The sequence below is a fragment of the Borostomias antarcticus genome (genome assembly GCF_949987555.1).
Source record: "Borostomias antarcticus genome assembly, chromosome: 1".
Taxonomy (NCBI): Eukaryota; Metazoa; Chordata; class Actinopteri; order Stomiiformes; family Stomiidae; genus Borostomias; species Borostomias antarcticus.
This window is the reverse complement of record NC_140234.1, coordinates 26,564,154-26,580,772: the sequence shown is the minus strand read 5'-3', so window position 1 is coordinate 26,580,772 and position 16,619 is coordinate 26,564,154. Positions and strand designations below refer to the sequence as shown.

The 16,619-nt window shown below is 45.2% G+C and overlaps 1 protein-coding gene across 1 annotated transcript in view; it reads left to right on the top strand.

Moving 5' to 3' along the window:
- The window catches only part of grik4 (glutamate receptor, ionotropic, kainate 4), a gene marked incomplete at both ends in the record, with an annotated part of 186,394 nt that overhangs the window by 35,888 nt on the left and 133,887 nt on the right, over positions 1-16,619 (top strand). The window contains one exon of the mRNA XM_084441735.1: positions 13,573-13,737. Within this exon, the coding sequence (XP_084297861.1) occupies positions 13,573-13,737 (165 nt within the window). The remainder of the gene's footprint in view (positions 1-13,572; positions 13,738-16,619) is intronic.

Below are 16,619 nucleotides of genomic sequence, written 5' to 3'. Positions count from 1 at the left end.
CCTTGACGTGTAAAAGCTGTAATGAGCTGCATCAGCTCTCCTCTGACTCAGCCATGATGAGATACAGAGGTTGTAGAGTCAAGTCTGATTTATCTTCTGATTGTATATGTTTGGGAATGCTCCAATGGTCAGCTAGGGAGGTGAGATGAATCAAGTGTTAGATGGTATTTGAAGGTGTGGTCTGAGGCAGGTGTGGGGGTGCAGCTGTATGGACTCTTCCGGTGGCAGGTGTGGAGGTGCAGCTGTATGGACTCTTCCGGTGGCAGGTTTGGGGGTGCAGCTGTATGGACTCTTCCGGTGGCAGGTGTGGGGGTGCAGCTGTATGGACTCCTCCGGTGGCAGGTGTGGGGGTGCAGCTGTATGGACTCCTCCGGTGGCCTTCCTTCAGACGCTCTATTCATGCCTCACACTCTGCTGAGCTTCCTGCCCTTATCTGGCCGCTGGGCTGATGTTTGAGCAGAGATGTGAGGAAAGAGAGACAACAGGGTCATTCAGACAGACTTGTTAAGATGTAGTACTTGCGCCAATTGTACGTTTCGCCGTTGGTCTAAATTGAACAGACACGGATTGGTGTAACAGATTCTCCCCCCTTTCGTTACGTCTTTTGAGGTAGTGATATTCCCGCAACGGCCTGACTCCCCTTTTCGTCTGAATGGTGTGTTCCGTCAACACGAAAGACTACTGAAGAACTGCTGATTATTCACGCCTCTTTTAAACGCGGAGGCGCGGAATGCTATCTATAAGAGCTGCCACAGAAATATTACCACCTCTATCTAAATGGGCAGAGCGCAGATATTGTGGGTCCATTGAGGGACCTATTTGCAGCAAATTTGCAGAAGCTCTGTCTAAAAATGCCTAAAGAGAGAGCAAAGAGGGAAGTCGAGAGGTTGAGTGCCACAGAAAGGGAAAGAGAGAGAGATGTAGAAAGATGCAGAGGGAAAGAGAGAGAGGTAGAGAGAGAGGTACAGTAGGGGGCACATAGAGAGGTAGAGAGAGAGGTAGAGAGAGACAGAGTGAGAGAGCGAAGGAGAGAGAGGTAGAGAGAGATGTAGAGAGAGATGGAGAGCGAGAGGGAGAGAGGTAGAGAGAGGAGAGAGAGAAGGAGAGAGAAGGAGAGAGGGGCAGAGAGAGAGAGAGAGAGAGCTAGAGAGAGAGGAAGGGTGCATAGAGAGACAGATGGATCCATAGAGAGGTAGAGAGTTTGACTGCAGATGTGCTCAGAGACCCAGGGAACAGATAGGAGCTTCCAGCCGGATGTTTGATGACTCTAACAAGATCTCTGCTGCAGACTCCTGTCCACAGAGACGCATCCCTGATGCTGCTATAATGGTCTGGAATAAACCTGCATCAGGAAACAGCAACCTCCGTCTCTCTCTCTCTCTCTGGCATGTTCAGGTAGGGAAAGTCTAAAAAGACAAATCCTCCAGGAACTCTACAGAATGGGCTGATAATCAACAACAACAACAGTAAACGTCTAATGAAGCCAGCGGTGGGTAACAGCAGGGAGTTAGCCCAGAGCCTGTATAACCAGGCTAGCTATACAGCAGGGAGTTAGCCCAGAGCCTGTATAACCAGGCTAGCTATACAGCAGGGAGTTAGCCCAGAGCCTGTATAACCAGGCTAGCTATACAGCAGGGGGTTAGCCCAGAGCCTGTATAACCAGGCTAGCCTCCACGTGGGAAGTGCCGAAGTCTAAACGTACCAAACGTGCAAAATCAAACGACGAGCAGCTCATGCAGGTTCCCAGTGGGCTTAGCTATCGACACGCCCCCAGCCCCTGTCACAACCCCAAACCCAGCCCCCGCCCCATCCCCAACCCCAGCCCCAACCCCAGCCCCAACCCCAACCCCAAACCCAACCCCAGCACCAAACCCAGCCCCAGATCCCAAACCCCACACACTGTGTTCCTGAGTATGTGTGTGTGTGTGTGTTTGTTTGTGCGTGTGTGTGAGAGAGAGAGAGAGAGAGAGAGAGAGAGAGAGAGAGAGAGAGAGAGAGAGAGAGAAAGCATCTGAACTCCATGCTGATGTGTTTGTGTGTGTGTGTGTGTAAAAGGGGAATGACTTAGGCCGTGTTCATTCTAGATTTCTTTTTTTTAACTGCCAGCGTCTTTTTTACATGCAACCCTATGGGAAAAGGCAAAAAGCGGACGACTTTTTAAAAAGCGGACGCTTTTTTTTAAAAGCGCAGCGCCCTTCGTGGTGGTGTGCTTTGGAGTACTTTGCGGTACTTAGTGGTATACTTTGGGGTACTTTGTAGTACTTTGCAGTACTTTGCAGTACTTTGTGGTATACTTTGGGGTACTTTGAGGTACTTTGCGGTACTCCGCAGAATACTTTGAGGTACTTTGTGGTGTGCTTTGGAGTACTTTGCGGTACTAAGTGGTATACTTTGGGGTACTTTGTAGTACTTTGCAGTACTTTGTGGTATACTTGGGGTACACAGCAATACTTTGCAGTACTCTGCAGTATACTTTGGGGTACTTTGAGGTACTTTGCGGTACTCTGCGGAATACTTTGAGGTACTTTGTGGTGTGCTTTGGAGTACTTTGCGGTACTTAGTGGTATACTTTGGGGTACTTTGTAGTACTTTGCAGTACTTTGCAGTAAACTTTGGGTACTTTGCAGTATACTTTGGGGTACTTTGTGGTATACATTGAGGTACTACTTTGCTGTATACTTTGGGGTACTTTGCTGTATACTTCGGGGTATTTTGCAATATTTTGCAGTACTTTGCGCTTTACTTTGTGGTATACTTTGGAGTACTTTGAGGTACTTTGTGGTATACTTTGGAGTACTTTGAGGTACTTGGTGATTAGTAGGGCCCTTCAAAAAGGGGTTCAGTATTTTATCTTAACCTATATAGTAGGAGACAGGATTTAATTTAAGACATAGATTTAATAATATGAATTGAAAGCAAAGTGTATGAGGCAAATTATGTGAGGCTGCTGTTCATCAACTATAGTTAAGAGCTGCTATCCATTGACTATATTTCAGATTGCAATACCATACCAACTTCTTATTAGCATGAACTACCCTTTATCCTCACATGTCACCTACCTCTCCAGAGCACATGAGACAAATGGATGGAAGTGAGGTCTGAAGATGTGTTTATGGGGAAAACCAATGAGGTGCACACAATAACTGACATTCAGTGCCACATTGCCCGTTTGTTTATACAAACTTTTTATCATGTTATTCCAGTTTTTCGGATAGCCATAGATGTTTTAAAAATCACAATTGCACTAGCCTACACAGGCATTACATTAATGAGGACAGAATTAGTGAGGACAGAATTTAAGGTAGGCCTACTCTATAAATCCAGACAGTACCAGCACCTTCAGGCCAGATTTGTGGACAAGCCCATCCTGAAGCTAATCAAGGATGTCCAGACCAGACACCAGATTGATCTTGTAGATATGAATAGATGGAAAGTATGGTATGGCAAAGCCACATAAAGATATATTCTAATGGTGCCAGACATCTTCAGTAGATATTTCTGGCTTAAGCAGCTGACAGGGAAAGGTAGCAATGAAATAGCCAAACAAACAACCACATTTATATTAAACATGGTCCTCATACAGTAATCCAAAATGACCAAGGTGCTGAGGGAACTCATGCAGTAGCTTAAAGTAAAGATCAATGAAATTTCCCCTTATCATCCACAAAGTCAAAGAAAAGTAGAGAGTATGCATCGAATATTGCATAAAAATATGTTGTATGATCTAGGGAACTTAGAGGGTGAAGGAGTAAACATAGCATATTCAAGTCAAAGTTTTATCGGTAACATGCAACATACCCTGACAATGAGCAGTGATGTTTCCACTAGCTAAATATGTACACTAGGCAAAGTAAAAAGGAGAAACGTACTATACACACCAAACATATAAATATGTAAACCAAGTCCAAAATATAAAATATTTATTAATGGAATGAAATAAAATGAGCTGAGATGACATATGAAATTGGACAGTTCACCTAAATAGAGAAGTATACATATGGATCTAGAGAGAGTAAATGTATGTATATTCACGTTTATTTACAGAATGTAGATAATCTAGCAGGTATAAATATACAGTGCTGTTGTGCAGAGTATAGTACTGAGTTAAGGACAGAGATGAGCAGAGTGTACTCATTCCGGATGTGGATGGTCTGAAGGTAGAAGCTTCTTCTGAGCCTCTGTGAGTTGATCTTCTTCAGTAGGCAGTACCTGAGCAGAGAGAAGAGGCTGTTGTCCGGGTGGCTGGGATGTTTCAACATTCTCCCGACCTTGGTCCTGCAGCGCCGTGTTTTTTTTTATTTATTTAACCTTTATTTATACAGGTAAAAAACACATTGAGTTCAGAAGACTCATTTACAAGTGTGACCTGTTCACAATCATTCAACACTCGTTTCACTAAATTACAAACAACAGGACAGAATTACAAATAAAACATACAGGACTATGTGTAACAATAACAACAATGGAAGTCTAAAAGTGCAAAGTGCATGGGGGATGAGAACAGGGGAGAGTTATCTTGGAGTGCAAGAACATGATATTGGCACACTCACTAAATCAAGCAATAGTCGCTTAAACCTTTTGAAAGAGATCAAATTTGACAACTTAAGACTCAGTTGTAAAGAGTTCCAAGAGGAAGGGGCTGCATATGAAAATGCTCTTTTGCCTCTCTCAGTGCGGACCAGGGGGATGGAGTACGTTATGATGTCCTGAGAACGAAGGCCGTAGGTGGAGTGTTTGCGCGAAAGGAGAGTAGATAAGTAGGTGGGAAGCAGACCAAGAATGGATTTGTAAATGAAAATGTACCAGTGATGGGTTCGGCGAATGGAGAGAGATGGCCAGTTAACCAGAGAGTATAACACACAATGGTGTGTGAGTGCTTTACAGCCTGTAATGAAACGTAGCGCGCTATGGTAGGCTGCATCCAGATGTTGTAGACAGCTAGCAGAGGCATTCATGTACAGGACATCACCGTAGTCCAGGAGAGGCAAAAAGGTGGCAGCAACCAGGCGTTTCCTTGCTGCAGCTGAGAAACATGACTTGTTTCTAAAGAAAAAACTCAGTTTTAGCTTAAGTTTCTTTAAAAGATTGTCTAGGTGCAGCTTGAAGGAGAGGCTGTCATCAAGATGAATGCCAAGGTATTTGTAGCTAGACACAAGCTCAATAGGGGTACCCTGACGAGATATAATGTCAGGAAGAGCAGCTGGCCCCCGCTTGTTATTCGTGAATACCATGACTTTAGTCTTCCCTGCATTCAATACCAGCCTGAGCTGAGACATCTGGGACTGTAGGGTATCAAAAGCTGTCTGTAGAGACTCCAGAGCACGGATGATGGAAGATGCAAAACAGTACATGATTGTGTCATCCGCGTATAAATGAACCGTAGCATTTGCAATAAACCCTATTTCATTTATATAGATGGTGAAGAGGGTTGGTCCCAAGACAGAGCCCTGTGGCACCCCATTTAAGACAGTGAGCATGCTGGATGAGAGGTCACCAAACTGCACAGACTGCTTACGTTGGGACAAGTAGTTGGTGAACCAGCCTACGGCATGAGAGGACAGACCAATATCAAGGAGGCGCTGGCATAGGAAGGCGTGATTGACGGTGTCAAAAGCTTTAGATAGGTCGATAAAGATTGCAGCGCAGTGATTCTTCCTATCTAAGGCCTCTGTAATGTCGTTTACGACTTTAACAGCGGCAGACACTGTGCTATGGTGCTTCCTAAACCCAGACTGAAAGGGTGAGAGGATGTCATGTGACTCCAAGAAGTCCTTGAGCTGGACATTAATTAGTCGCTCAAGGACCTTGGCTAAGACAGAGAGCTTAGAAATTGGCCTGTAATTGTTTAAACATTTGGAATCACCACCCTTCAGGAGCGGAAGCACAAAAGCAGTTTTCCAGACCTCTGGGATGACATTATTGGAAATAGTTAAGTTAAAAATGTGTGTAATAGATTCTGCAATGATATCTGCAGCCAGTCGCAAAAATAGAGGTGGAAGATTGTCGGGACCAGATGATTTCCTAGGGTCTAGCTCCGTTAAGGCTTTCCAAACATCACCAACAAGGAGTGGAGAAAACGAAAAGGAATGGTGCCCAGAAAGACCACTAGTGGTCCTAGCCGAAAAAGGGGGATTGGACGGGGCAGAATTTGAATTTGTTCCTGGCAAGGAATCAAATAATAAACCAGAGGCTATAAAGTGTTTGTTGAAGCAGTTTAACATCTCTGATTTATCAAACACTGGGATCGAGTTGTCAATGATATGGGGGGGTAACTCAGCAGGACCAGAGTCGACTGAGAGTGACTTCACTGTTTTCCAAAATCTCCTGGGATCATTAAGATTGTCAGTGGTCTGAGAGAGATAGAATTCACTTTTTGCTTTTTTAACACAAGCAGTGAAGCTATTTCTCGCTTGGCGAAAGGAGAGCCAATCTGTCTCAGAGCCGGACTGCCTGGCAGCGGCCCAGAGCTGGTTCCTTTTGTGAGGAAGGGATGTCAAGTCGCTGGTGAACCAGGGATTGTTTCGACCTTTCACCCGGAAACGACGAAAAGGAGCATGCTTGTTGATAAGAGGGAGAAAGCTATTGTGGAAATATTCCCATGCAAAATCAACATCACCAAGCAGGAGAATGCGATCCCATCTGACCTGCTGCAGGTCATGAAGGAAAGCTTGCTCTGAGAAATTCTTCAGATCTCTTTTCTGGATGACACGGGGTTTAGAGCGGGGTATTTTGCAGTCCCTAATAGCTCCAATTACACAGTGGTCACTGAGGTCATTTGCAAAGACACTGGTTATAGTGAATTTATGAGGCTTATTTGTGATAATTAAGTCAAGTAGTGTAGATTTGTCTGCACACTTGGAATTGAGACGTGTGGGACCTTCAACGATTTGAGTGAAAGCTAGGGACAAGCAATAAGCTTTAAAGTCGTCTGAGGCTGAGGAGAGCCAATCCCAGTTCAGGTCCCCTATAAGGACGATTTCATTAAAATGAAGCTGAGACAGGAGCTGTATTAAGGAGGGTAGAGTATCTGAGGAGGCTGATGGGGGCCTATAACAGCCAACAACAGTTAAATACTGACCTCCAGACAGATCTACATTCATGGCTAATAGTTCAAATTGCTTTGCTACAGATGTAACGAGCATAACATGAGCAGAGAGAGAAGATCTAACATATATAGCCACGCCCCCACCTCTCCGTGGCCGATCAGAGCGGTAGATATTAAATCCATCCAGTGCAACATCCCTGTCTGATATGGACTTGGAGAGCCAGGTCTCAGAAACTACAATAATGTGCGCGCCAGTCGAATCTGCCCATATACGCATCATGTCCATTTTAGGTAAAAGACTGCGTGCATTAATGTGAATAAAACGCAATCCGTGCATATTCTTAAAATCATATGGCGAATTGCAAATGGTAGGCTGAACAAACATGGGGCCAGGATTAGGCTGTACATTTCCAGAAATTAAAAGCAATAAAAGAATAAAAAGTCTCTTTCTCGCCGTGGTTGGGGGGGTCAGCTGAGAGTGAGAGTCTTTGGAAGCGATGACATCCAGGGAAGCGTCCACAGAAGGAATCATGAAACAGTCTTTCAGAACAGCGAGGCTGAGAAGCCGCCGCCAGCTTGCAGAGACTGCATGGCTGAGAGAGTTCAGGACAGAGTGGAGTGGAGGCTGAGAGAATAGGCCAGCATCAAAAGCAAGCGTTTCACCGCGCGGGGTGACCAGCTGGGAAGACAGGTCTTCCGACGCGCAGGTCCCAGCAGAGTCCCATCCAGTTAAGAAACTGAACACGGCAATAGTGATCCACAACATTGTCCTTAAAAAATAGTCCAGAATATTGAAAAAAATGTCCACAGAGCTAGCCACCTGGCTAAAGGCAAGCCAAGCTAGCTCCTCAAGCGAGTGTCACGAGCAATGAATGAGCCCGTCAGCTGTAGCCTAGACTGAGAGTGAGTTCGCAGGCCCACCCTGCAGCTTTAGCCTATAGCCCAAGTTGTTTGGTCTTAAAACAGTCACTTTTCATGAATCACCGTAGTAAAAACATAACGTGTTTAGAATCAAACCAAGTTTAATTCATGAAATTCGTATTCAAAAAGGTTTGGATAAAAGTTGAGAACCGTAGAGTAGGGCGCCGGCCAAACGCCGAGCGAATAGGGCTACCTGCAGATCAGCTATATGCTGCAGCCCTAGAAGGTCTTAAGAGCAAACTTTTCTTGGTTCGCCGTTGTAAAAAAGCATTGTATGCTTAAAAGCAGGCCGAGCTTAATTCATCAGTTATTATAAAAATGTTTAGATCCATATATAGTAGCCTATATCCTGTCAAACGCTGGGCGAGTAAGGCTTTCCGCAGCTCGGCTGTAGGCTGTAGCCTATAGCTCAAGTTGTTTGTTTGGTCTTCAGAATCGGAACAATTGATTCGCCGATGTAAAACAACGTATGTAGGATATAAAGCATGAATAAAATCAAGCCGGGTTTAATTCATTAAGTCGTTTAAAATCGGTACTTTACCAGCGAAATAAAAGTTTGAAAAGTAGCCGAAACAGGCGAGAGCTCCGTGCGCAAACGTTGTCCTTGCAGCAGCAGCGTCCTTGCAACATGTGAGCAGCGTCCTTGCAACATGTGAGGGTGGATTATGAGGGTGGAAGTGGTTCGGTGTGATGTCCTGGAGGTGTGGGAGATATGTTCTGCTGACCAAACACTCTCTACAGTGACTTGTCCTGCATGGTGTTGCTTCCATAGCATGTTGGTAGTGTTGATGTTCTCAGTCAGACACCCTCTCAAACATGCATATACAGGAATGTTTGTTGTCCATGTCTGGTGATCTGTACATCAATATACTGTACTTGTAAATACACTGTCTCCACAGGGGTCCTACTGCTGTTCAGGCAATTGGCCGCTCCTGCTTCCTGCTAGTCCACTAGAATCACTATCATCTTCCTGCTTCCTGCTGGAGTCCACTAGCATCTCCATTATCTTACTGACGTTCAGGTGGAGGTTGTTGTCCTGACAACATTTAGTTTGGCATGCCACCTCCTCCAAGTAGGCCTTCTCATTATTGTTGGAGATCAGGCCTACCGCAGCTGTGTCATCAGTGAATTTATAATTGAGCTGGAATATTAGGTAACTATGCAGTCGTGTTTGTACAGAGGATATGAAACAGCCCAGTGTTGAAGGTGAGAGGGTGACTTTCTCCAGTGTTTAGGGTGAGAGAAGATGATGCCCACTCTCGCCCCCTGAGGTCTGCCCGTCAGGAAGTTGAGGATCCACCTGTGCAGGAAGGGTTTAATCTCCAATCTCCATCCTGCGTTTGGAGATGAGTATGGGGAGTTATGGTATTGCAATCTGAAATATAGTCGATGGACAGCAGCCTCACATAATTTGCCTCATACACTTTGCTTTCAATTCATAGAATTAAATCAGTTCCTGTCTCCTACTATATAGGCTAAGATAAAATACTGAACCCCTTTTTGAAGGGCCCTACTAATCACTAAGTATCTCAAAGTACTCCAAAGTATACCACAAAGTACTCCAAAGTATAGCGCAAAGTACTCCAAAGTATACAGCAAAGTACCCCAAAGTATACAGCAAAGTACCACAAAGTACCCTAAAGCATACTGAAAAGTACCTCTGTATACCACAAATTACCACACATTACTGCAAAGTATGGGTAAGTACCTCAATGTATACCACAAAGTACTTCAAAGTACTCCAAAGTATAACGCAAAGTACCCAAAGCTTACTGCAAAGTACTGCAGAGTACCGCAAAGTACTCCAAAGCAGACCACAAAGTACCTCAAAGTATTCCGCAAAGTACCGCAAAGTACTGCAAAGTACCCCAACGTTTACTGCAAACTACTGCAAAATATCAAAGTACCTCAAAGTACCCAAAAGTATACTGCAGAGTACTGCAAAATATTTGCTGTGTACCACAAAGTATACCACAAAGTACTGCAAAGTACTGCAAAGTATACCACAGAGTACCCCAAAGTATACCACAAGTACCACAAAGTACTCCAAAGCACACCACAAAGTACCTCAAAGTATTCCGCAGAGTACCACAAAGTACCTCAAAGTACCCCAAAGTATAGTGCAGAGTACTGCAAAGTATTGCTGTGTACCCCAAAGTATACCACAAAGTACTGCAAAGTACTACAAAGTACCCCAAAGTATACCACTAAGTACCGCAAAGTACTCCAAAGCACACCACAAAGTACCTCAAAGTATTCCGCAGAGTACCGCAAAGTACCTCAAAGTACCCCAAAGTATACTGCAGAGTACTGCAAAGTATTGCTGTGTACCCCAAAGTATACCACAAAGTACTGCAAAGTACTACAAAGTACCACAAAGTATACCACTAAGTACCGCAAAGTACTCCAAAGCACACCACAAAGTACCTCAAAGTATTCCGCAGAGTACCGCAAAGTACCTCAAAGTACCCCAAAGTATACTGCAGAGTACTGCAAAGTATTGCTGTGTACCCCAAAGTATACCACAAAGTACTGCAAAGTACTGCAAAGTACTACAAAGTACCCCAAAGTATACCACTAAGTACCGCAAAGTACTCCAAAGCACACCACAAAGTACCTCAAAGTATTCCGCAGAGTACCTCAAAGTACCCCAAAGTATACTGCAGAGTACTGCAAAGTATTGCTGTGTACCCCAAAGTATACCACAAAGTACTGCAAAGTATACCACAGAGTACCCCAAAGTATACCACAAAGTACCTCAAAGCACCCCAAAGTATACAGCAAAGTATCATGAGACACAACAAAGTATACCACAAGTACCACAGCGTACGCCAAAGTATACCACAAAGTACCCTAACAGTATTATTCATTCACTTTTTAAATTATTACATTATCAGTAAAGTATTACATTACCAGTTTTGAAAAAAAAAGACCCACCTGATAATGTAATAACTTGACCAATAATGTAATAAGGTATTACATTATCAGAAAAATGGTATTACATTATCAGTCAGGACATTTTATTACATTATTGGTTAAGTTATTACATTATCAGGTTTTATTACATTTTCGATTGACTTAAGTCAACCTTTTATTACATTATCAGGCGTTATTACATTATCGGTTGATTATTACATTATCGGGTGCTACAGGTCTTAATATGACTAATTTCTTTGACGTTAAGGATTATTTTGCTAACGGTTGAGTTGGTTAGAACGCAGGCTATGATTCATGTTGTTAAGATTCAATGTCAGAACAATACCAGTCTTGCCAGTACAGTGAATGAAATGCCTTTCAATAATTCAGGTGAATTAGCATGCATGCTGTTCTGTTCTGTTCACACACACACACACACACATGCACACACACATATAATAACATGATTTCTCAGGCGGTGTGGTAGTGATGGAAGTGCATACATGTGTAAAACCAATATTATGCAAATGTGCAGACCATTGTTGTAAATCATGGCTGGGCTATTATGATGTGTAGTTCTGGGTGGCTCATCACTCATTCACAGTCCAGTGCTGTGCGTTGATTTGGTTAGGCTCCAGACACATGGTTGGTAATTGTGTTCTGCTGCTGTCCTACCCTGCTGTCCTACCATGCTGTCCTACCCTGCTATCCATGCTGTCCTACCCTGCTGTCCTATCCTGCTGTCCTTCCCTGCTGTCCTTCCCTGCTGTCCTACCCTGCTGTCCAGCCGTCTCTGTGTCCAGCCAGGGCTGGTTTGGCTGGGGTGTGTGTGCGTGCATGCGTGCGTGCGTGCGTGCGCGTGCGTGTGTGTGTGAGAGAGAGAGAGAGAGAGAGAGGGAGAGAGAGAGAGAGACAGATGGACCTCTGTCTGGCTCGGTCGTGCTGAAGGACAGATGTCTGACGCTACTTTTTGGCCCAATCCCAATACCCCTCCTTAGCCCTAGCCCCTAGTTTTGGAGTTCCCTCGACTGGGTAGTGGCCCTTCAGAATGGGGTCACAAGGGGTAGGGGTTGAAATCTTTACCTAAGAAATGGGACACCACTTGTTACGTCTTTAATCAGAATTTTATTAGTTGCCTGATTTTCTGTGTTCCTGCGGTGTTACAGTATGATTACTATTATTAAAGTGACACATCTGACCAAGTTTCAGAACAGACATATTAGTCAATTGTACAGCCAGGAAGCATGTTTACACCGCGGCTGTTAACGTTAGTCCTGCCCATAGAAATGCACTGATATCAGATGAGCGGGGAAGTGCAGAAAAATTGCTGCTGGATTATTTTCCGGACTTTATGAGCGGGACATGGATTCAACTGTCACTCAAAAATCGTTGTTTACACAAAGTTCTATTGATTAGATTAGATTCAACATTGCACCGTAGCCTACAAGTAACTTCAAAAATCAAAATGCTGTTAAGTAAGGCTAACAACGAAATGCAGTTCACATCGTGAATAACAATTTTTTTTCTGAAATGCGTGTCATAACGATCCAATGTCATGTTCCTTTGCATCTCCATTAAACTAAGTTATTCCACGGATTTTACATCTTTGAATGATTATTTGCGAAGATATTGGTCTTCTTTCCAATGTTTTTTCACGGCACCGGCAGCTATGTTTCATATCACTGCCTCGGTTCGCAAAGCATTGTTTGAGTTTTAATCTACGGTACCCCTTGGTTTCAAGTCAGCATCTGAAAACCCTTTTTTTGGACGGCTGTTTGAATGTCCACTAGCCCTCGATATGACCTCTGGCCCTAAAAGCTGAAAGGTTTGGGACACACTACCCTACGCGGAACGCGCAAAATGTAGGGGTAGGCCCAAGGGCTAGGGCTAAGGGGGGGTGTTGGGATTGGGCCTTTATTTAACCTTTAACTATTTAACCAGGCTAAGCCATTAATACATATTTCTGTCTTACAATAACGGCCTAGTCTCTCTCTCGACTCAAATATTACATTGAATCGCTGCGCTCCGCATTCTACATAATAGAGTCTGTGCCACTTCGCCGCCCAAGCTGGTCTTCTGAGGACGTATCGACAGGTAAAAATTGAAAGAGTGACAGGTCGTAGCAGCAAATGAGAGACTCTAGCCCAGGTTAGATGGGCGGGGCATATCTATGGGTGGGAACGCCTGAGCATGAAAGTCGTTAGTGATTGGTGTTGCATGGATTCCGGCGCTAGCAATGAATTGCCAGGATTTTAACACCAGATTTTTGCATGAAGTGTCTCAGACCCATAGAGAGATCTGCAGCATGCAGTAACGTAGTTAGCGTAGTTTACGTAGTGCATCAGCGAAATTACTCTCATGGGTCTGGCGTTAAGACTAATAGCGGCCTTGCAAAGCGAAGGGGGGAGGGGCTAAAAAGGAGACAGTTAACCCAGTTAACAGACAGCATCACAGATCCAATCATTTCCCACACACCCTCTACTTACAGTCAAATCATCAGGCAGTACAGTAAAGCAAGAGCAACAACAGGACAGAAGTGACAAATTGTCCAGTTTCGACAAGTATTCCAGTCTCTGCAGTCAAAGTGACATTTCCAACTTCTCTCCTCTTCCCTTCCTCCTTTCATATCACTCTCCCCCTTTTTTCTCCCCCGTCCTCCTCTCCTCCCCTCCTCCTCCTCCCGTCCCTAGCGGCCATCTTGGATGACCCTATGGAGTGCAGTCGCGGGGAGCGTCTGGCCATCACGTTGGCCAAGGACAGCATCAACCGCAGCAGTAACCGCTCCACCACGGGCAAGATGGAGGTGGACATCTTTGAGCTGCTCAGAGACAGCGAGTACGAGACCGGAGAGACCAGTAAGTACCAGTAATCTAACTTGACCTTCCACAGCATCCCCTTTATCCCCCCCCCCCCCACACACACACACTTTGGCTACTGCATACTCTATTTTATCTTTCTCCCTTCTTTTGTCTGTGTTCTCTGTCTTCTGGCCAACTGTGTTCTATATTGGTCTGTCTTTGTTTTAGTTTCGTGTTTTTGTGTGTTGGCTGTAAGCCGACACACCGAGAAGAGGGAATCTTTTTTGTCGCTCCCTTCCTCCCTTCCTCCATTCCTCTGTCCCTGCTGGCGTTGTTGACCTGCAGTTCTATGTTGCTACCACAAGAGGCAGTGGTCCCAGAACATCAAAACTAAAAGACTCCACAGATTTCTCAGGTCAGCGGTGGCTGAGTGGATAGTGCGATGCCTATCACCGCGAAGGTTGTGAGTTCAATCCTTGGTGTGGACATACCAAGGTACAGTACCATGACATATTTTGTCACTGGATGTTATAGAAGTTATTTAACGAGCGTGGGTCATATTTGTTAATTATAGACCCTTTTACAGCCTAGTCAGCACAGCTATGCGCGCGTATTCTTGAAACAGTAGCAGAGGAAGACAGACGAAATCGCCATTATTAAGCGTACAGACTGGACTGAGGACATCATCAAAAATTCCCGTGTTTGCGGTGCCCATTTTATATCAGGTAAGTTATTTTGACTACCTGGTTTCACTGGAATGTCTGGTTGAAATGTAGCCCTTCTCAGTCCCGTTGTCGCATTCCACTCGCTTATGCCAGACAACAGTCCTTTGCTGGTCCATTCGGTGTCAGCCTAGTTAGGAGAGGCGCTCATATTTACAAGTGTCAGATAAACATGAAACTTCACTTACCTAAGCAAAAGTGTCTATTTTAACAAATGCTGGGTTGAAGCTTTAAAGCACCGCCACCACCACAGAAGAAGACTACCTCGGAAAAATAATTTCACAGATGCACAGAATGCTTTTAATGTCTCATGTAAAGCACCTTGAATTGCCCTGTGGCTGAAATGTGCTATATAAATAAAGTTGCCTTGCCTTGCCTTGGTGTGGTTTGAATCAATGGCTGAGGCTGAGTAAAGTTGCAACCTGTGTCCATCATCTTTGTGTCACGACCCGGCTCTAAGGCTGTGACAAAAATGGAGTCCACACGGTTGTATCTCAAAAAGTTAACATAATTTATTAAAGTGCCATGATATAACATATGTAAATCAGTCAATCAGTAGTGTAAAGCAAGTGAATGGATGAGTGGAAGCATACTGTATGTGTGTGTATTTAACATGAGGTGCTCCAACGAATAATAATGTCCGCTGCCGGACAGGAAATGGGTCAGAGCCGCAGATCAAGATGAGCTTGCTCCATTTGTAGGGTAAGGTACGGGCCAGGTGCACTTGGTTAGCCTAATGGGCTGGGCCCCGCCCACCTGCAAACAAGCAGGCAGCCAACCAAGTAGACGGCCAGCCCTACTGGGTCGTCACACCCCCCCCCATCAAGGAGGGGCCCCGCCCCCGGAACCTACAACCAAAACAAACACAACAGAATAAAGCAGCACAAAACAAAACATGACCAACATCAATGGGACGAGGAACCAAGGTACCAGGAACCAAGATGCACCCGAGACGCCACCACGCCACAACTCACCACCGGCCCGTCACCACGTCCCACACCTTGTGTCACACCACTCCCCCCAGCAACCTAGTACTAAGGGAAGCAATTTAAGGAGAAAGAGGAGAACACAAGAGCGAAACAAGGCAACCAGCCTAGGCAATGAACAGGGCTGTCTCACGAGGAAGGGGCTTGAGACAACGCGTCTGCCACCACGTTGTCTGAGCCCTTGATGTATCGCACGCCCAGCCAATAAGACTGCAGTAGCAGAGACCACCGAACCAGCCTTTGATTCGGACACTGCAAGGAATTCAAAACACTCTAATGTCACCATGACTAGTTTAGGAGGGTGGAACCATTCCACCTGTCACCATGACCAGTTTAGGAGGGTGGAACCATTCCACCTGCACCATGACCAGTTTAGGAGGGTGGAACCATTCCACCTGTCACCATGACCAGTTTAGGAGGGTGGAACCATTCCACCTGCACCATGACCAGTTTAGGAGGGTGGAACCATTCCACCTGTCACCATGACTGGTTTAGGAGGGCGGAGCCATTCCACCTGCACCATGACCAGTTTAGGAGGGTGGAACCATTCCACCTGTCACCATGACTGGTTTAGGAGGGTGGAGCCAGCAGAAAGAGGGGAACTATATACCCCACGGGTAACTCCCTCAAAACCAGGCTCGCGCGTACGAGCCTCACCAAACACACGCTTATGCGTAAGAACATAGTCGTCTGCTAAGGCCGCCGCTTCACCAGCGGTAGTAGCCTTCTGATCGTTGATGTATGTCGCAATTCGCTCCGGCACAGCATTTTTAAATTGCTCCAAAACAATCAGCTCACAGAGCCCCTCAAAACTATCTACCGCCAGAGCAGAACGCCAGCGCGTAAAATGCTGCGTCAAGTCGCGCGCAAACTCGAGGTGAGTCTGGTTCTCTTTCCTTTTCCATGTCCGAAACCTCAAACGGTAAGCTTCAGGCACTAATTCATATGCTTTTAGCACCGCGGCTTTAACCAATTCATAATTTCCGCTATCAGCAATGGACATGGAAGAATAAGCCTCTTGGGCTTTCCCCGTTAACACGCACTGGAGCATGAGCGTGCGCTCTGTGTCCGGCCAATCTCGCAAGTCAGCGACCCGCTCAAAAAGAGAAAAAAACGTCTCCGGATCCCGTTCGCTAAACTTAGGCAACAGCCGCAAGTTGCGCCATATATCAAATCGCTCCCCTGGTGCCACACCACCAGATAAGCTACTACGGGCCATTGACGCATCAGC